Source organism: Diplotaxodon limnothrissa, linkage group LG3, assembly GCF_057381915.1.
Source record: "Diplotaxodon limnothrissa isolate DT_005_m linkage group LG3, D_limnothrissa_male_GT1.1, whole genome shotgun sequence".
Classification (NCBI taxonomy): domain Eukaryota; kingdom Metazoa; phylum Chordata; class Actinopteri; order Cichliformes; family Cichlidae; genus Diplotaxodon; species Diplotaxodon limnothrissa.
Genome location: NC_140598.1, coordinates 44,866,388 through 44,887,897, shown reverse-complemented (window position 1 = coordinate 44,887,897; position 21,510 = coordinate 44,866,388). Strand labels below are relative to the sequence as shown.

Below are 21,510 nucleotides of genomic sequence, written 5' to 3'. Positions count from 1 at the left end.
GCTCATACAGTTGTTTAATGTTTTCTATTTTTTTTCATGATGTACAATTTTGGAAACTTTTGTCAACTTTTTCCCAACAAGCCGGATATTTCAAAGGGTGAGAGGACTCTTTGTATAGAGCTGAATTACTGCTGAACTTATCCAAACGCAAGGCTGGAACAAAGCGTGTAACATACTGTGTTTGTGGGCGACAGTCCATCTCCTCTTTAGGGATGAGGTTTCTCTGATTTCGAGTTTTTCGACCTGTCTCAGAGTTTAGAGAGCGCTGCAGCATGGTTCTGGATCTTCTTTATTATCTATATGTTTTTTTTTCTTTCCTTGCATGATGGAGTTTTAACTCGCCCTTATAAACACAGCGATGCTGGTTTTGTTTGCGTTTGAGACGGCGTGCCCTCGAGGGGTAAAAGGTCACATACATTCACCCAGATCCAGTGCGTGTTTCAGAGATAAATTTTAACCCAGACTCTTTGCGGCTTTATTTTTTTCTTTAAATGTTCAGCTACTTTGCTCATGCTCTCTGGGAATCCTCGGTTTACAGCAGGCAGTGTTACTGATTAACGTGAGCAGTTGTGAGATATTCCACCAGATGTTTTAAGAGGTTTTGCACTACTTTTGCAGCCTTTTATCTATTTCATTGTGCTCTTCAGTTTTTAAATATCATTATCTTGCCCATTATTACTCAGCTTCTTTCACAACCCTGTGGAGCAACAGCGTGAGCACAAAGAAGTTAACCAGCTCACCTCCTGCAACCACTATATGCGCTTCTTTTGCAGTTTGGACTCCTGACATTTCTTTGGAGGTGGAGGAACACCAAAGTAATTGCTTAAAGGAGCTTACTTCTTCGACATCTTTAAGAGTTCTGAACAAATGTCTGTCCTCTTATGAAAATCTTATGTACGCAAACACGCGTTGCAACTTCTTATCTGGTCTTTTATTTTGACAGCACATGCGCACCTGTGTACCACTTATGTGCACCCCGGTTATAGTCAACTTTTTTAAAACTTATATTAGCTTTGTCATGTCTTTTATTGAGCTACACATTCAGATGGCACGTTATTGGGCATACGTGTACAACTGTTTTTGAGTGAGTGCATATACTTCTCAAAACGATTAAAGGAACACTTCAAGATTTGACTATGTGAATGAAAGAGAATCGAGTCAGAATTCAGGAATGATGGAGGACATGACAGCAGCTCATTTACTTGACACTTTATTTGTCACGTGTAAACAAAAATACACAAATTCATGTAGAAAAATAAACCTTTGGACTCCTATAAAAACCCCACCTCAGCAAACATTCAAAGAAACTTTATAAATAACACGTTCAAGACCTTTGGACTTTAACAGCATCTGAAGCAAAGATTTATTCAGAGTAACACACACACACACACACACGCACACACACACCTGAGAGAGGAACTGTATAAATACTTCAATGAACACATCACGCCTCACATGTCTACAATCTTCTGTCCAGTATTCTGCCCCCCCTAAAATAACCCACTGCGAGGTCCTCATTCAGACTTCTTGCTGTTGTTGTAAACTGATCCGTTATTGTTCACAGACCTCCCGTTGGATAGAGTACCTGCAGCCTCCTCGGGCCTCAGGTACTCTTTCGTCACTTTCTGAAAGGTTGGGTGGGCAGTCAGCACCCGCAGCAGACTCTCTGTGGAAACAAAGCCACAGCAGGGATGGTTTTTACTACTGTCTAGTAACAGGCATTCACTGACCCCCTGGTTCTTGAGGGAAATTTGTTCTTTTGCAGCTCATCTACACTGTTCAGCTGATTCTCACCTTCAGTGAGCCGGTTCTCATCGGAGGCGGCGGCGTAGAGCTCGGCAATTCTGTGCTGAGGGATGCCCACCAGCGCCTCCATCAGGTCCGACAGCTCCCTTTCACTCAGGCTGCCTCCGCCCTCTCTGTTAAACAACTGAAAAACAAACAGTGAACAATCAAGAAAACAGCAGGAGGTACAAAAAGGCTCCTTATGGAGGTGAAGACTGTTTTTGTGCAAGCCGATCGAGCCTAAGTTCCACAGTTTGAACTCAGGGAAAAGTCACAAATCCCACTGGGGGAGTCAGTCTTAAAAACTAAAACATGCAGGGCTCTTTAATTCTGTAATTTCTTACTGTGGAGTTAAAATTATATCTGACTATGTGTCATATTTCTAAAGGCACACAGGGGAAAGTGGAGAAAGGTGAGGCGATCAGCAGGACTTACAGTGAAAGCAGAGTGAAGCAGTGTCTTCAGGTCAACACATCCAGTCAGGGGTGCGACACTAAAATAGATGTGCCTCAGGTCCACAGAGTCATCCTAAAAACACACAGATTGCATCAGCACCTTCTCCCTCTCAGCTTTTTAAATGTTGCATAATCTGAAAAAGCACAGATGAGTTATTATAACGCCTCATTTATAAATCAAAACACCAAAATCACAATGCACTCCGCTTTATGATATGCCCCAAGATCTGTTTGCTCTCGGTAAACACAGCAGGGCTTTTTAAATCCAGGATCCTGTGGTTAGAAGAAGCAGCTGCGAGTTTGTGACTTATCGGTTAACATTCATCAGGGTTTAGTTTGTCCTTGCTCCTCTGAATAGATCTGCTCTTTCTGTGGATTGTGAGAATCATCTGTACCGTTCTCACTCGAGCGTCGCACAAACTCTTTAACAAGAAGCTGGCCGACGAGCTTTTAAAATGCTCTGCTCAACCTGCTGCCAGTAAGTACGAGTTACAGATGGATGGAAGGGTTTGTGTTTCACCTCGTCACTAATTGCTACACAAACATCTGCAGTTTCTAACGGCAACAGAGAAACGCGCTGAACCTTTGTCGTGCCCTCCCTCCTTGAAGAATCAGTTCATCGAAAGCGGCTGAAGCATTTCATTTTGAATCTTGTCGGCTTATCGACTTCTCAGATCTGAGTATAGTTGACTCAGCTGTCGCGAGTTCTTGTGAAAAACAAATATTTGGTGCACACAGTGTGCACTCAGGCGCAGTTTATAGCCATAAAACCTAAGAGGACGGTCTGACTCGGCTGCAGCGCGTACACCCGACCGTACCTTGGAGTAGAGGCCGCAGATGTGGACAGCTGTCTGCTGGTGGCTCAGCCCGAGCATGGAGGCGAGCTCCTCTGCGCTGACCTTTGCACCCTGAGCTCCTGAGCGACACCTGTCAATCATCCTGTCCAGAGCAGTCTGTACTTCATGTGCTCCCAGACTGACGGAGAGGAGGATAAAGGAGGTGAAGTAAGCTGATGTGTGATGGAGATGAAAGGTTTTAAAGTTTAGTAAAACATGAGCAGGAGTAATCTCTCACCCGTTTTTGTGCAGCAGCGTCAGCGTTTCTCTGGCTGGAGACTCCAGCGGGAGGGACAGACCACCGACTTTGCTGACGGGAACCCCACCCTCCATCACGTGGTCTGTAGCGGGGACTCCAAGGGCCCTAACACACAGGAGAAACAGCTACGTCACAACAACCAGCAGACACAAATCCCTCACCAAGAGAAAGCTTTTACTTTTCTCCTCTATCTGCCTCGTACATAAGATCCAACCTAAAACTACATGAAATATAATTTCCCGTGACCGCTCACACGTAACTACACATCATAAAAATGTGACATTGCAGAGATAACACATAAAATCACCAAACAGAGCCAGAAAGTATTTAAAAACTCAGAAATTCAAGGACCAGAAGGCATGTTTAAACCTGCAGTTTCTCTGCATGCCACCAGGTGGTGACAACTGTTGGTAAAAGATACGTTCTGGTGCTTTTGAGGTAAACTGCTAACCACTTGTTGGCCCTCTGGGATGTGTGATAGGTAGGATCAAGTGAATAAGGTTCCAGTCACACAGGCCTAGAGACTGGTCTGCAACCATCTGGCAACCGCCTGTTGCTATTGACATATGTGCTGCTGGGGCCTTGTGAGACCTTTCTATTGGCTTATCTGAATAAAATTAAGCTAAACGTGTGCAGTAAGTCTGTGCTTTGGTTTTATTGGTAACAATACTTAGTTGATGTGGTCAGTGGAAGTACTGCAATTTTTGAATCTCCACTGTTGGTTTTGCTTACATTCTTTTGGTGCTTGGACACAGGAATTACAGGAATGTACCTCCATTGTAATGCATGTCTACTGTAACATGAGCAACAAACCAGTTCCCCATAACAGGGAGAACCAGTAAGTGGGATTATTAAAAAAAAGAAAAAGAAAAAAGGAGGCATTCAACAATCCACTTTAACTTTAATTAATCAGCGGCTGCAGCCAAACTGTTAGGCTGACGTGTCATAAAATGAGGGAAAATGTGCGCCTCACCTGGCCATGAGTTTCTGAACGTTGTCTGCGTACAGGTTGGGGTCCTTCTTCTCCTCCTCTGAAGGGTTGTAAACTGGCAGGAACTGCAGCACAATAAAGAGATAAACACTGTTTGTGTAGTCACAGTAACAGTTCAACAGAGAGGCAAAAGTCAACACACACACACACACACACACACACACACACACACACACTTTTTTTTTTTAAACCACGCCAACTCTGTCACACCTCTGCCCACACCCAGTCATGGCTGTAACCTGTCACTACAATTAACAATAATGTCAGATTGTGCTAAACACACACGTGGGCGTACACACCCACATCACTGAGGTGTGGGTGTGTAAAAGGACATTTCCACAAGTTGTAGATATATACGCTTTTGTTTGATAAGCTGAATGACCAGTTCTCACCTCAACAGTCATGTTGGTGTACGGCTGGGACACCGTGTGCCACAGAGCCTCGGTCCTAACACACAGAGCAGAAGATTAGATTCATCATGAAAAATTAGCATTTTGTTTTGACTAAATCACAGTTCAGGCAGGATCCTGTGTGCAGGGGTGCTACTGTGGAGAAATATGTTAAAGGGATCTTGGTGTATAGCGCTCGATAATACTGTTTAAGAACACCTGTTTTGGTCCCGTCTGGTCCAGAGTCATTTCTGGAGGGGTATTATATTCACCTGAATAACAATGGCGCCATATTTGGCTGCTATGATGGGACAAGATCACATCTGTCCCACCAAAGACGAGCTGTGAGAGAAGGCAGGATCATTGGAGTGGAAAATCAGCATCCCCCCTTCCCTGTGTACACTAGCTAACTTCGATTAACATTTTCCCCACCTACGTTTGTCCTTTGTTTTCTGTTCTTGTGTTTTGGTATACAAAAAGAGTAATTCTGAGTTTTGATGTTGTATATTTTGTGTCAAATCTCTAAAAACGCAATAACGACATAGCAGCAGACACAACAGCAGTGAGAGTTGTCAGGTGCGGTCAGTATTACGCTGGAAAAAACGAGCACATTTCCTTAGAGTGCAAAGTCCGGAATGCTCCAGCCTCGTTTAGCTTCACAAGGGCTTCGAAAGGTCATAAACAAAAACGCTCTCTAAGAGGAAGGCTTCCTCCACTACCATGCTCTGACAATATCACACTTCTTTCTTCACTAACTTACATTTACACACTTATTACATTAAAATTTTGACCCTTATGCAGAGCTTTTTTAAAATAAACAAAAAAAACCCAAAACAAAACACTGGTTTCTGCTTTTTAAATTTTGCTCCATTCTTCTATATTGTCTACATCATAAAATTTATACAAATGACTTGATTATTTGCAACAATATTGCCAATATCCTTGCATTTTTCCCCCCAGTGTAATTGAATTATTGATATGTTGTATGTGTTAAAAACAGAAGCTAAACCTGTTGGTGTGGTGGGCGGTTCACCATGGCAACGTACGCTAGTCTGGAGCAAGTTATGTTGGAGATTAGCGACAGACAGGTATGAAAACGATGGCTGCTGACTAATCTGAAGAATTGCATCGACATTCCTGGATGATCTCTCAGCTCTGTGTACAGAGAGTAGGACAAACTTGAGTTTTTAAAGTCTTTTTCTCTCCCTGATGAGCATCAGTAAGAAATACAGATTCTTAAAAGCAACTTCGAAGGTTTACAGAAGTGGGGTGATTCTGTTTATATTCTCTTCTTGCTCTCAGACTGTTAAACACCAACAGAGCTGCAGCTGGAAGGAAAAAAACAAACCATCTCCCAAACAAAACTTTGATGGGACCCTTAACTGTAAGCACGTGTCTCTTAATATTCGAGCCGTGGCACCGAGAAGTCTTTTGAACTTGTGCAGTCAGACTTTTTGCCCACTTTCCATCCCAGCTTCAAACAGGCCAAACTTTATTGATACAAGAAATCTTTTCTAGTCTGACAAAAGCACTTGAAGCTCACACACATTGTGTGTTTGTTCTCTTCATATCTCTCTGACGTAGCGGTTTTATCTTTGTAAAAATATACACCCGTGCCCGTGATTGGTCAGACTGGCGACGCCACCTTTTTCCACACGAACGCGCTCATCTCAAGCGACGTTCGTGCGATTGCTTATCCTGATTGCAGATGGTAGCATAAGTGAAACCAGATAAAGCCAGACGTCTTGGTTGTGTTGGACTTGTTTCATAGCACAGGCCCTGCTGATCTGTTACAGCTGACAATGATAAGCACTGCATTGAGCTTCTAGAAAAAGCATAACTATTGCTGAAAAGCTGCTCTTGTATAATTATTTTAAGCACCAAGTTCTTACTTGGAGCTTACCTTAAGTAGATTTTTATTTTCATTTGTTTCTGGGGTTTGCTAAACTAAACCCTGACATTAAACATGTGTGACAGATGTGCAGGTGAAGCAATGAAGGAACTCACCAGGCTGTGCCTTTGTATGTCCAGCGAACAGTATCCTGAAGAAGAGACAACAAATTTAAATAAAAATTTAAAGTTTTCTTATCTTTCCTCTGAGTTGCTTTCCCAGAGTGGGAGGGGTTATTATTCTTTTATTTTATAGCATATATAAAACCAGTCAGTCCCGGCACACCTCGGTAGTACCCAGTGTGCAAACACAGTGCCTGAGTAAACATCACAGTGTGTTCACAAATGCAACCTCAGCTGATCCTCAAGACACGTTACGAACCCTGAATGAACACCAAGGCCATCCTTAAAGACATGATTCATTAAAGCCATTCAATCATATCATGTATGGGGTGCATGGGAAACATTTGGATAATGCTTGAGGCCCGTTTACCCAAACAGCACCTCCCTGGTACAGATCTCTCTGTGGATGAACAGCTGCAGTTTCAGGCAAACCAGCCCAGTGTGGCATAAACCTGAGCTGTGATCACAGACCTCTTTAAAAACAAAGACCCAGGAACATTTGAGAATATCTGTCACAGACCGAGGACACGGTCCAGGTACGATAAACGGAATCAGAGCCGACAAAAATGGCAGTCCTGTGTAAAATATGGAAGGGCTCAAATGATTAATATAACCTAAAAGAGCCAAAGAAGGCGTCTGCTGTCACCAGCAGCACGCCCATGGTGTTACTCACCAGCTTGTTGGGGTAATGCAGCAGCACAGGTTGGACAGGAACTCCAGCGAGAAAGGCACCTTTCATGACACAGATGGAGACAGGAGGAAGAGAGGAGCAGTTAATCACACAGCAGCAGCACAATGTGCAGCTTCGCCCTTCCCGCTCACACAGGTCATTCCTGCATCATTTGTTCAAACGGCTGGAAAACCAGCATGATGTCACCTACGTGAGTCGCACGCGTAGGTCCCACTCACCGGGCTTGAATTTGATGAGAGCACTGCCGTTAGTCGTTGTCCCCTCGGGAAACATCAGCATCTGGACAGAAATGAAAAGAAGCGGTGAGCTGAGAGAGCGATTTCCAGGCTTGTGATGTCATGGCAGTGTTGCCACCTCACACGGGACTTTCAGACTGCTTATGGCTCCTTTCACTTTAAGCTCTTTGGGAAACATCAACATCCCTTATCTTCTCATCCACAATTTCACATAGTTATTTTACTTTTCTCTTCATAAACACTGAGTCTTTTAATCTGTGTCCCCTCTTTTTCTACCAGCAGTAACAGCTGCCCTGAGGTGACTTTTTCAGTGTGTAAACCAGGGGTCCCCAATCTCAGTCCACGAGGGCCGGTGTCCCTGCAGGTTTTAGATCTCACCCTGGGTCAACACACCTGAATCACATGATTAGGTCATTACCAGGCCTCTGGAGAACTTCAAGACATGTTGATTGTAATTTATCCATTTAAATCAGCTGTGATGGATCAAGGATACATCTAAAACCTGCAGGGACACCGGCCCTCGTGGACTGGGATTGGGGACCCCTGGTGTACACTGTCGTTAAGGACACAAATGTAAACAAATGTGTTCCCGTGAGGCAGAAAAGTGGATCATTTCCCTCTTCTTCCATCAAGAGGACCTAATCTAATCGTGATCAACTGCTCACTTGTGACAAACTACAGATTTTTTCTAAACCACAAGCAGTAAACAACAGAAGGACCATTCCCATTAAAAGATTATCTTTAATCTGCTTTGCATTCCTCAAACTGCTGCAAAGTCTGACGGGATAATTTGGTAGAAATTTCACTTCTGTAAACAAGAACCCAGCCGAGGGAGGAGTGACATTCTGTCAGCCGCCAAAGTCTCACCTGAGGCCAGTAGCCGTCGGAGGTCAACCTCTCATTGAGTTGAGCGACAGCTTTTTTTCTCGACTCTGGATCCTTCCTGCTCACCAGCACAGACTGGTTGAACTCCAGCAGAGCTGAAACACAATTAAGAAAAGAACAAGAATCAGAACCAGAAAGCAAGACACCCTGTAAGACGCAGCAGATCAGGAGCGAGCGGTGTGGGCCGCTTCTTTATCTTTGGATCTCCTCGCATGCTTTCAGAACACAGGGGCGCTGAACTCCAGGCCTCAAGGACCGGTGTCCTGCAGGTTTTAGATCTCACCCTGGGTCAACACACCTGAATCAAATGATTAGTTCATTACCAGGCCTCTGGAGAACTTCAAGACATGTTGAGGAGGTAATTTAGCCATTTAAATAATCTGTTTTGGATCAAGGACACATCTAAAACCTGCAGGACACCGGCCCTTGAGGTCTGGAGTTCCCCCACCCCCTACTCTAACTGTTCGATGGCCAAATATCGCTCTGGATTGTTTGTGTGAAAAAGGTGGAGCGCGAATGCCTGCTGTTATCAGCACACTGCACTGTGAATACCTCCACAGCACAGGAAAATATGATGTCACCCAGGCACTTGTCATTACAAAAATGCAACCAAGTGACTAAAAGCAGATTTACAATCCAGAGGAGAAAAAAGCTTTCTTAAAAACTTATTTGGGGGCAAAGTTGGGAAACTTTTCAGGTGTTTATTATCAGTTGTGTGGTTGTTCTATATGTGCAGTTTAACCTGTGAAATTAAGTTAAATTTGATAATGCTGCAAAATAACAGCTCAACTAGAAGTGCTGAGGGGTTTCAGGATGGATTCCCAGCAGTGAGTTTGTTTTACACTGTGGTGGAGCTTTCTGACTGTCAGTCAGAGAATTCAGCTAATTCAGATGTAAAGACAAGAGGATGAAAAAAGAGAGAAACAAGAAAAGATATAACTATATCTATAACTGCAAATACTGCTCATTACATTTGGACTTCTATGAAATTCAACCTAGATAAACAAGTAACTGGATAAACAAGTAACAAGTTCCTTGTAAACAAGGAAGTCTGCACTTGAAGCCTCGACCTTCATGTTGTCATCGGAGGCTGAGTCAGCAGAATAGCCGAGGGGTTCCCGTAAAAGATAAAACACGCGATCAAAGGCAGATTTCTCTCCTACAGCAGACATGGAGACATCTGAAAGGAATCAGCATGTACGCCCTATGTAAGACCATAGCTCAGCAGCACCTTACATCAGCATGCAATAAGCTGTGTGGGCAAGTTTGCAAGGCTACAGTGAAGGCTTCAACGCAAACAGGTTTACGGATCATCTGCCTCCATCTCAGTCTATTTGTCTCATTTCTACTCTTGTCCATTCTGATCATTCCCAGGGAAAATCTAAGCATCTCCATCTTTCTGTCAGTGCCATTGTCTCCAAACCACACATTACATCACATCACAGCAGGCCTCACTACCATCTTGTAAAGCTTCCCTTTCACTCTTGCTGCTATGCTTCTGTCATGTCATAGTTCTCTGACACCTATCCCTGTACAATGTATGTAATTTCTAACTGTTTTACTTGAAAATTGCCATTATTGTCGACCCACAATAAAAAAAAAATGCGCGTGAAGGAAATGTATACATTGATAAATCTTAAGAACTAGCTAAGAGCTACTCTTGTTTACCTCCTATGACCGGCAGGCTGGTGTTCTCTGACCTCGACACCACCGTCGCAAGCTGGGCCGGGCAAAAAACCAGCATGTCCAGAAAGCTGCTGTGGGGCGCCACCACCAGCACCGGAGCCTCCTTCAGGTTTGCCCTGCGACCTTTGACCTTAATCCAGTAGAAACCCAGAGAGAAGAACACAGCTCTGCTCAGCAGCCAGATGATTGGGTGGTAAAACCAGCGGCGCCAGCCTTCTACGGGTTTGGAGCGCTCCTCCTCGGACAGGCCGGCCAATCGCAGCCGGGCGATGGGCCACATTATAAGGAAGAAAAGGACCGCCAAGGTGACGCGTATGGGGAAGAGGATGCTGCCGAGGATGATACCCTGTGAGATCAGAAGAAATACATTAAATGCGCAGTCACACATACGACCCAATAAATCTCATACCGCTCAGAAACTGGACTTTGCATGATTTGAAATTAGCAGCGCTGCGATAAATACATTTGTTTAAACCTAGTTTCATCAGAATGAATCACAGTGGACATTTTTGCTTAGCAAATATTTACAAATGAGGCACAGATTTCTGTCAAATAATGTAACAGACGGACTCCTTTATTGGTTAGTTATTTCATTCAGTCACCAAAGTCCCATTTTGTGACAGGAAAACCCTGATTTGTAGCTATTAAATAGGCTTTTTTTTTTATGGTTTTACAACTTTAGTCTGAAACTACTGAATAAAATTAAGATTAGAGCTTTGCACCTGTGAAGTTCGTCCTGCGTATAAGGGGAACACACTCAGATGCCCATAGAGGTGCAGTTTTACACATGTTTATAAATTGAAAGCCTATCTCATTACTTCCCAGCCACACTGATTAAGTTTTCCAAAGTTGTGGAACCCTCTGGTATGTTGTTCTCATCATCAAGCCCGCTTATCCGTGCTGGGAAACATTTATGACTTTGCTCATTTGCTTATGATCTCAGAGAAACAGGGAGCTGTGGAAGCCTAAACTGAAGATTGTATCGATATGAGAAAAAAAAATTGGCAAAAATAGAAGAAAATGGGAAACCGGAAGAGTCGCTTGATCGTAAATACTTCGTAAATAACTTTTTAGTGACTGGCTCCTCTTTCCGTGTTGGTAAAAATCATCATATGGTTGGTTTCAGGTGTTAACACTCAATGTTTGAATGACTGATGGTCACTAAAATTAAACACGTCATTATATGAGTTTTTCTATTTTATTTTCTATATTAAATCGATATATATTTGAGCGTTACCCGGATCCTTTGCGCCCTGGTCAGCTTCATTTTGTGAATGAACGGATGTGGATACTCCTGCGTTGCCGAGCAACCGTCGTCGATCCTCTCCATGGCGCGAGGTAAACTGGAAAAGTTTATTAATTTTCTTAAAGGAATTTTAACACTTAAAAAAAGGTAATTTACAATCCCTGAGGGGTTGATTAAAAAGTTACATAAAGCTGTCACTTCCCCTGTTCGCTTTTATTTTAAATTAAAAAGTTAATTAAAGTGCCTCGCGCACTCTATTAAAAAGAGCAGTTAGCTAGTAGAAGCCAAACGCTCGCGTGCAATCCTTTGAAGCAGCAAAAACATAAGACGACAACCATCTAAAAACCAACTTCTCCGGTCCTTCTCCTCCACATGGCCAAATAAACGCCACAGCAACGCCACCCAGCCTCATTTAAAGCTTCGCCTCACCCCGTCCGTCCCCTACGTAAGCTCACAGCCCGGCCCACCAGCAGGACAGCCAAGTCGGACCAGACAAACCGGTCGGAAAGCATGTATGGAATTGTTATTAAAAAAGAAATAAAAATCTGTGTGTGTGTGTGTGTGTGTGTGTGTGTGACAAATTGAGTGTTACCATACGACTGTCAAAAAAGTGACAAGTGATGTCATACAAAAAAACAAAACAAATTTCTGTAATTTTAACACATCTAGATTAACTTTAATAAATATAACCATAAAGTGCATGCGCAGAGCCACCGCTCGAATCAGTATTGTCTCTCCCTCGAGGATCTCATCATTTGGATATTTACCAGATTTTTACCAGTCCTAGCTTTTTCATTTGCTACTTGTGACTCTTATACCAGTATGCTAGCTGGCTAAAGCGGGATTTATACTAGTCTCAGGTTGGGGTGTGCAGATGTTGGACAAGGGATTTAGACACATTTAGACAGGGTGCGAGACTGGGTGAATGAAGCTGGTATTACAAAACGCTCCGACAGCTCAGTTAGAGGAGGAAGGTGCTGCGTAAGCACCAGTCCCTCAATCTCTCAGAAGGATGAAGTCTGCTCAGTCCTGAAGATGTGCAGTGGAGGAGAGAGTGTCCAGATGTGTAACTTTGTGTCACTGTGTGGGATGGCAGCTGCTCCCTGACAGAGAAGAAGGCTCTTTAAACATAATCTCTGTACCAGTAATGCGGACGATGCTACCCTCTCTGTGTGTCCTCTGTGCTGTTTGTAAATTTAATGCACACTGTGTGGCAGTACTGTGATAAGATGAAGATACCTGTGAAGAAGACTATATATATTTAATATGTTTTGGCACATTTCTGAATCTCAGATGTTACATTAAGAGCCAAGCTTTCATGTTTATTCACTGATGACTACCAAACGCTGTGAAAGCCTCATGGCCTCTGGGGTTTCTGCCATACCTGATCGTTCTGTTCTGGGTGCTGATAAATCCACACCCACAAGAACAAGCAAAAGGAATGGAGGAATGGAAAAGTTTGGAATGAGGCAAAGACGGAAGTTGAAATTCACTGCTGGCTGAGCTGAACTTTTATTTTGATACTTACTTCCTGTAATTGGCTAAATGTTGATACAAGCGCGTTGTAAAGGCCTGCTTTCAAAACAGGCTCATAAATGTTATTCACCAAGACGGCTCTGTGTGAAGCCTGAAGCATCCATTCAAAAATTATTTACTGGTATCATTTATGTTATATATATGTATTTCTTATTTTCCCTTTAAACATATATGATTTAACAAAACACACATTTTTAATCTTCTCATCAGGGACCTATAAGTATATGTCCTGATAGCCAGCAGACACACACCCACGCATCCTGCTCACTACAGCAGGTGGTGAGCCCACGTCTCCTCTTCAGGCTGGGCCCGGTTGGGTCTCATGGGGTAAGACCCTGGCACTAGGCACTCTCCCTTGAGCTCCCTGCCAGGCCTGGCTCCAGGATGGGGCTTCAGTGGTTTTCTGAATCCCTCCACCAAGGTGTGGGGAAAGAAGCCAGTTGAGTGTGTACATACATATATAAGAGGTAGAAGGTGAAGCCCAAAGTGGTCCAGGTGGTAAAAGAAGGATTAGGAGCTAATGTGATGTTCTTTGGTTTTACTCTGTTAGTGTTTTTGTTAGTTCCTGCAGCACAGTCAGGTATATCAAGAGTATAGAGGAGTTCTCCTGAGACAGGCCGTCACACAAGGAGAGCTGGATGGGGCTGTAGAGCGACTTTAACCCAGCAGGAGCTTCTGCTCCAACCAGTACCTTCATTTACACCAAAACAGCTGAAATGGATTCAAAGTGGTTTCTGCTTCTGAACCGGAGACTAATCGCACTGAAGGATCTTTTAAAACCAGTTACATTAAAGGAATATCTTTGCTACCTCTGTGAATTCATGACTGTGGTTCAGGTTATTTATTTCCAGGATTTCTGAAAACATTCAGGACAGTGGGACTTAACTGAGAGTGATTAACATTTGAAGCCAACCCCAGTATAAATCCAGAAATCCTTTAGTGTTCTTTATGACTATGATAGACAAACATTTGAAAAAACCAAAAAGAGACTTGGGAGGCTTTGTGACATCTCAGAAAATCCAACAAACTAAATCAGATTCAGACCTTTTGAACTGGGTTTGTGGACAGGGTGCGGTAAATATCCAACTAAAAACAATCTTATCGGCCGTGCCTTCAGGTGTGCATTTTTCTCTTGCAACCAGTCATATTGTGTAATATCATATCACTCTGACATATTAAACAACTCTCGTGCTTATGGCTGAAAAATATCATAACTGAGCAAATAAACTGAAGTTTTTCCCTCCAGATTTAAACATGTTGGACAAGAAGATCCAAAGTCTGACATGGTCCCCAGTAGTTCACACCTAAATCACCAAAAACATGAATGGTAAATGGCCTGCATTTGTATAGCGCTTTACTTAGTCCCTAAGGACCCCAAAGCGCTTTAGTCATTCACCCATTCACACACTGGTGATGGCAAGCTACACTGTAGCCACAACTGCCCTGGGGCGCGAGGCTGCCGCCACCGGGCCCTCTGACCACCACCAGTAGGCAAACACGGGGTTAGTATCTTGCCCAAGGATATTTGGCATGCAGCCAGGAGGCAGCCTGGGATCGAACCCCCGACCTTCAGATTAGTGGCTGACCTGCTCTGCCACCCCTACAGCCTTCATTAGAAGTTTTATAGTTTAGTTTCTGTGTAATTCCACTGAACATTAAGTATCTTCATGAAACAACTTACCAAAAAAACCACTGCAAAAATAATCAAACATCCAAACTCATTTGAATTCAACCAATAAGGATTTATTTCCTAGAATATTTTCATAGGGAAAAAACAAATCTGCATAAATTAAACAAACCTATAAATTAAACAGGTGAGTAAATGCTGTGGGCTAGCTTGGTGAGTTCATGTTAACATAATGAAGCGTTCACAACAAACTGAACGACTGATGGAAGAAAAACAAAAAAGAAAACTACTGTACTATTCATGAGAAATGACCTCCTCCCAGGGACTCCCTCGGGAGTTACAGGTAACACTCTGCCATTAGTGATGTTTACCCTCCAAAAATAACCTTGTCGATAATCTCGTATTTTTAGCATGTGAAGTATGTGTCAAGTGAAATTACAGTAGTTGAACAGAAGTAAATATGATGATCAGCTGGCTTTAAGAAAAGAAGAACGTCAGAGGTGACGGCAAACGTAAGCAGAGCAGCTGGCGGAAGTAACGTTTCTCTGATAAAAGGCAAATAGTGTATGTGTGTGTGAGATGAAACCCTGGCGGTGCCATTTTAGCTGCTGCGCTCGAGCCTGGATCTGCTGAGGACGTGAAAAAAAAAAAGCCAGCTGGATTTTCCTCCATGTCAGCTTTGCCGGGCGGCCTCGGTGGTGCGGCTCAGGTGGAGTATTTACAGTATCTAACCTCTGAAGGTCAACATATCAATCCTTTGCATGCACACGTGGTCCTCTTCACAACACCATCCCTCCTCCCATGATCTCCATCCTCTGTGGAGAAGACAAATGTGGGTACAGTGAGAGGCAGTAACCAGTGTGACAAAACACCGCAGGGACCTGTGTGACAACTGAAACACTCAAACTGGGAAACACTACTCGGTTAAACTAATTACCCATACTTAATTAATTGGCAGTTAGCTGCTGGTTTCAAGCTCTTATAGTCAGGAACACGTGGCTGTCACTGTGACAGGAAAATAAAGAAGCCTGAAACACTGCGAGCTGGAAAATGAGTGGACACTAGAAGGAGTTTTTTCACTAATAGTGTAAAATACAGACAATGTTTAACCTCGTTTAGCTCTTTTCCCCATACAGTCGACATCTGAAGACCTCCCCTCTGACACCTCAGCATATATCAATAAAAAGGTGCTTTGACCACCGTTAGAATATTTTCTGGGTTTTTTCTGGGTAGCTCCACAGGCAGACACCACCCTCACTAACTTCTGATGCAAACAGTCATTCATATCTCCCGTAAACAGGCCTTAAATATGACATAAACCACTCAGTGATGAAAAGAGCTTCAGATGTTACTCCAAGTCTGCTTTCAAGGGGTAAAGAGGTAAATGATGCCCAAGTTGGACTGTTTTCTAATTCACACAGGCCTACACACCAGTTAGCAACCATCAGGCAACCTTTCCCAACTGGTTGGGAAGTGGTTGCAGGAGGTTGCTGGGTAATACCAAGTGAAACTGGTAAAAAAGTTACTTCCGGCTGTGCACTTATACAAGCGGTTGCCATAGCAACTAGCTCCGTATGTTTGATTCAGGGACATTGCATACTCTTCCTGAGGGAAATCCAGAAGGATGTGCATCTCCTCCCCAGAGCACATCAGGGAACTTTTGCTTACTGCACCTAAAACCAACTTGCAATCATTTTACTTGCAAGCAGACCTGCAAATGATTCAGTCACACTGTGAAGGAAGGAAGGAAGGAAACAGACTCTCAGCATTAACTGTTTGATGTTTATGTGCAGTCACCCCTCAAAGGCCCACTCTGAGGTATTTTAACATTAAAAAGGTAAGATTTTATTTGTTCCTGCATGTTACAAAGATGTTTCTGACGACCAAATAAATACATCATTGATAACGCAAGGTGTCTTCCATGACCTCAGGAGAATTTGAAACTAAGCCAATTCTGCCCCCTACTGAGCTAGAAACAGTAGTTCAGCAGGTTGAGGATCGTGACACGTCTGTTTTATAAGAACTTAATGAAGAAGCCAAAAAGCCTGAAAACATGAAAAAATTACTTTACAGACCAAACCTACTGGGCCATTTTTCAGGTATTGTGTTTCTGGCAGACAGCGCAGTGGTTCACACATTCACAGAACAAGTGAAGGGTCACCACTTCCACACACATCCCTTCAAAGGCTGCATTAGAAAGAATCTGCCAAATCAAACATGTAGCGCTGCTCACAGCAGCTTTTATCAACAAACAGTCCGATGAAGCCAAAAGCTGAGCTAATGGAAAGCTTGTGTCAGACTCTGTACCTCATTTTATTGGCTGTATTTTTAACTAGAATTACTCAAAATGTGAACAAAGTGTGAAAATCTGCTCAGTGGCAGATTGTACTGCTCCGTCATGACAAACAATGAGGTGTTTTTATTTTCCCCTGTAAACAAACCACTTACAGCTTTCCCTTTTTATTTGTAAGCAGGGGGTCCACAGAAATTTGGGGTAATGAGCTGCAGAAACCTTTATCTAATTTAATAAAGTTTAAGCCCAAACATCGGCTGTGCTGGTGGATTTCTTTGTGGACAAACTGAGACAAGTTTTATAAATATGAATGTACTTAAACTTTACACTTAAACAGAAGGGACAATTCTAAAGGTTAACATCATCATTTATTATCATTTTTTACTATTACTACCATTATACCCATTCTTATTACTACTATCATTATTATTAATATTACTACTAAAAACACTGGGTACCAGCAGTGCTACCTGTCAGCCTCCTAGTACACACATCTATGGTATCAATTATAGAATCTGCATCTCAGCCCTTGTTCAAGTCATTGCATATACAAGATGTACAGAAAACTTGACCTCTGGCCTTCAGGTCAAGGTCAAACTCATCTTAGATTTTTAGTAGATACAGTTAGGGTATCAATTTGAAGAACTATTTATCCCTGCTGCACGTTTACGACCTTACCTGCGGCGGATCTATGAACGCCAGCCAATCGGACGAGTGTGTCGGGAGCAGTCCCATCGACTGACACTTGTAGATGGCCAGCGCCGAGCCCAGGAGGTTTCCGATCAGGTAGACGAGGCCTTGGAGCCACTGCTGGCTGGAGCTCTCCAGCAGCTTGAAGGCTGAGGCAGAGAGAATGAAAGGAGCAGTTAGCATCCGGTCAGGAACATAAACGGTGTCCGAGCGCTGGATACTCACTGGCAGACATGGACATGAGAGCCTGGATGGGCCTCCAGGCCATCATGCACACCATCATGATGGGGAAGATGGAGATAGTGTTGCCCGACATGTACATGATGAACAGGTTCATGGGGATCTGCTTCAGGGGCCCAAGGGCCACGTCCCAGCACCTCTGCACCACAGCAAGACGAGAGAGTGGGCGGGGTCAGACCAAGTACCACATGTTTGATTTAAATCCCTGCTAAAGACCCTCTTACGTCCACCCAAAACTAAGCCTCGCTTTCTTTACTGAGCTCTTTTCTTTTCATTCTAAGCAGATCACCTTCATTCTAACACTCTTGTGAGGAAACATTTTGACTGTAGTCCTATCGTTTTAAATGTCCTATCAAAATAAAAGCGACTGTCTTTAAGGCACCTATTCCAAAGTACGGGCTGACCACTCATTGTGAGAAGGCACATAGACTCTCCTCTGTGCCAGTTCCAAAATCCACATCCAGTTTCTGCCCAAAGTACTGATTCCACATGTTTGACAGAATAACTATGTACACCATGGTTATTATAGTCATTATAAAGCTATTACAAAAACTATACAACTAAAGTAAAAACAAAATCTGGATGGTCACTATAAAAAGATTTGTTATTGTGTTTATTTCTCACAAAGTAAAGCAAAACTAATTCAGCAATGGTAGCTTCACCTATGAAGTTAAATAGACATTAAATCCACAGACTGGTGGTTGGGACCATTCGAACAGGAGGGAAAATGTGTGTATCTGGAGCTTTTCTCACCTTCTCCACCAGGTTCTTGTCAGTCTCCTGGATGCTGGTGTCGGGGACCGGTTTCTCAGAGTAGCCGATGGGGTAAACCACATCTCCCTGACCGCCCTGCCGGTCACCGCGGCTCCTGCAGCGGGAATAAAAATGACCAGATTTAACCTTTATTCACCGTCTCATAAGCTCTGCCGTTTAATTTAATATCAGCATTTAAACCACTCAAGACAAGAGTGTAAAGCCCACATGCACACACTGTGAGGACGCCCAGGTAAACAAAGAGAAACTGGATTAGCTGATTTCTAAAAAGTTTGGAGGCAGAAATAATCTGTAGTTTAGGCGGGACATAAGTAAAAGGTTGCTAGTTTAAGTCTAGCAGGAGACACAAATGCCCTTTGGCGTTGAATCAAGATGAGCATTCGATGTACAACTTCTAAGTTTAGACAGGACACACTCCCAAACTGTTCACTGGGAATGGGACAATTACCTGCCAGGAAAGATTTTGAGCCATACTGAATGTAACACAATTACTTAAATTCTCAGTTTATGAAACTTTAAATAAAAGCAGCGACCTGTACTGAACTGAATGGACTTTTTTCAACTTTAATTACACCTGGAACACAGCAGTCTGGTAATGCAGGGAGGCAGAAATATTGAAAGGGACGTGCTGAAAAGTGAAACCATTACAGGATAACAGACTTGTTGTTTAATAATTCATTAAAGCCAGAATCATATCTTACATGTAAATTCGATCACCTGGACAGAGCTGTTACCTGCACTACTCTCACCTCTACGCCAGAGCTTTTGTCCACACCTCCTGGTGGTGTGGACAAATGTTCAGGGTACGTGTCAGTTTCCATTTACCTGGTGTTGCCCAGGCTCAGCTCCAGAGCCCACTTCATCCTCCTGGCACCGCTTCCTCCTCTTGTTGACAGAGCTCCTCCTCCTTGTCCTCCTGGAGACGCCATGGCAACCAACTACACTGCTGGACCTCGGAGACAGAAAGCACCTGCACAGATAGGATGCATAAATAACTGCAGACGTAAAAGGCTTGTGCAGCTTTCTGTTAAGCCAAAGACAAAATATGAGAATAAAACACCAGTCGATAAATGGAAGTCATTGATTTCAGACATCGAACAGGTTTCATCCTTTTAATCTTCCCCAAAAGGAAAACATTTTAACCACTTATTATAAAGTAATGTTACATTTAATCAGGAAAATAGAACCCACAAATCCATCAACACAGGCAACACTGCCTTAACCACACACAGCCACCTTTACTACTGCAGAAGCAGCAGCTATACAGTTGCTGTCACTTCAGACCTGTTTTAAATCTTCACAGAATAGATTAAAAGATGCTCAGTTGGTACCAAGAAGATGTTATGGACACCACTACACCACCAGCACCTGAACTGCAGATAAAGGCAGAATGGATCCATGCTTTCATGCTGTTTACTGGTAACTCTGACCCTACCATCTGAACGTCGCAGCAGAAATGGAGGCTTATCAGACCTGGCAACATTTTTTGTTGTCTAGTTTTTAAGTGCAGCACGGCATTTTCACTCAAAGAACTTGGCTCGCTACATATTTTCCATGCAAACTCTAGAGATGGTTGTGTGCCAGCAGATCAGCATTTTCTGAAATACTCAGACTAGCATGTCTTGCAGCAGCAAGCATGCCACGTTTAAAATCACTTAAATCAACTTACTTTCTTATCTGATGCTCAAGTTTGAACTTCAGCAGGACGTCTTGACATTCCTACTTGTCTAATGTATTGAGGGCAATGGAGAAAGAAAGGTGTACCTAATAAAGTGACCAGTGACCTGTCACCTTGTGTGTGTGTTTTAATGCTGTCAAATATCAAATCAAATCAAATCAAATCACTTTTATTGTCACATCACATGTGCAGGTACATTGGTACAGCACATGTGAGTGAAATTCTTGTGTGCCAGCTTCACAAGCAACAGAGTTGTGCAGAATACAATAATGTAAACAAGCAAAATACAAGAATGGCTACATCTGAAACTAATAAATATATGTACAATATATAATAGTATATGCATTTCTGGATGTGTATACTAATATTTTTCTACGTGTGTGTGTGTGTGTGTGTGTGTGTGTGTGTGTGTGTACACATATTTTACAAATTAAATAGAGTAAACAATAAATAAAATATATAAAAAATAATAAGAGAAACAGAGAAGACCTTACTCTGCAACTAGCAGTGTGTGAACACACTGTGATCTCTACATGCTCTAACAGAGGAATGGCCCCTAAACAACATAAATTATTACTATCAGAGTTCCCAGTTTGTCTCCAACCTGTTCTCTCTGAAACAGATCGATCCTGGGATAACAGCCAGTTCTCTGTTTTTTCTGCAGATAAAATGTCGGAACAGCTTCGGTGTCTCTGCACCTGCTAACAGCGGCCACCTCTGTTGTTATAGACCTAAAACACTAAGCACAGTTTCCCGGAGAGCTAACATTAACGGTTCAAGTGTGTACTCAACACACTGCCAGCTATAAATACAAGCGAGCCGACCAGAAGCTAAGCAGGAGGTCACCAGCGCCTCACAACGCTGTCACTAAGCAGCACGTTATAGGTGAACGAGGCAGCGGAGCGTTATTTCAAAAAATGTTGTACCTTACAGAAACATCCAACACTCTCAGGAGCTTCTTTAATCGGTGTCGTTTTAACGGAAAGAGTCAAAGCTTCCGACGTACGCTCAGGTTTAGATAACCCCCTCGTCGCTCTCTCGACGTTTCCGGGGCTCTAAATGATGACGCAGTTTGCTGATACGGATATTACGTCATATGTCCGCTAAAATAAAATAAAATATTTCCTCAAGGGGAAAATATAATAATTAATTTTACTTTTTTAAGTTATAGAAAATAATTTGCGGGTTAAAAAAATTTAC

At 42.9% G+C, this 21,510-nt stretch overlaps 2 protein-coding genes across 2 annotated transcripts; both read right to left on the bottom strand.

Moving 5' to 3' along the window:
• Nucleotides 1-1,514: 1,514 nt before the first annotated feature.
• Nucleotides 1,515-11,556, bottom strand: lpcat4 (lysophosphatidylcholine acyltransferase 4). Its single transcript, XM_085350694.1, has 13 exons — nt 11,464-11,556; nt 10,209-10,572; nt 8,523-8,635; nt 7,638-7,698; nt 7,402-7,460; nt 6,723-6,757; nt 4,719-4,773; nt 4,309-4,391; nt 3,315-3,440; nt 3,059-3,215; nt 2,221-2,313; nt 1,795-1,930; nt 1,515-1,666 (listed from the first exon to the last, which is right to left on the bottom strand). Exons 1-13 carry the CDS (start codon nt 11,554-11,556, stop codon nt 1,515-1,517), a joined length of 1,527 nt encoding a protein of 508 aa, XP_085206820.1.
• A 3,225-nt stretch (nt 11,557-14,781) lies between these two features.
• On the bottom strand, nt 14,782-21,357 carry emc4 (ER membrane protein complex subunit 4). The gene is made up of 6 exons (XM_085350693.1): nt 21,237-21,357; nt 19,458-19,602; nt 18,612-18,726; nt 17,844-17,997; nt 17,607-17,767; nt 14,782-15,450 (listed from the first exon to the last, which is right to left on the bottom strand). The coding sequence occupies exons 2-6, from the start codon at nt 19,559-19,561 to the stop codon at nt 15,415-15,417; spliced, it is 570 nt and encodes a 189-aa protein (XP_085206819.1). The 5' UTR covers nt 19,562-19,602; nt 21,237-21,357; the 3' UTR covers nt 14,782-15,414.
• Nucleotides 21,358-21,510: the final 153 nt, after the last annotated feature.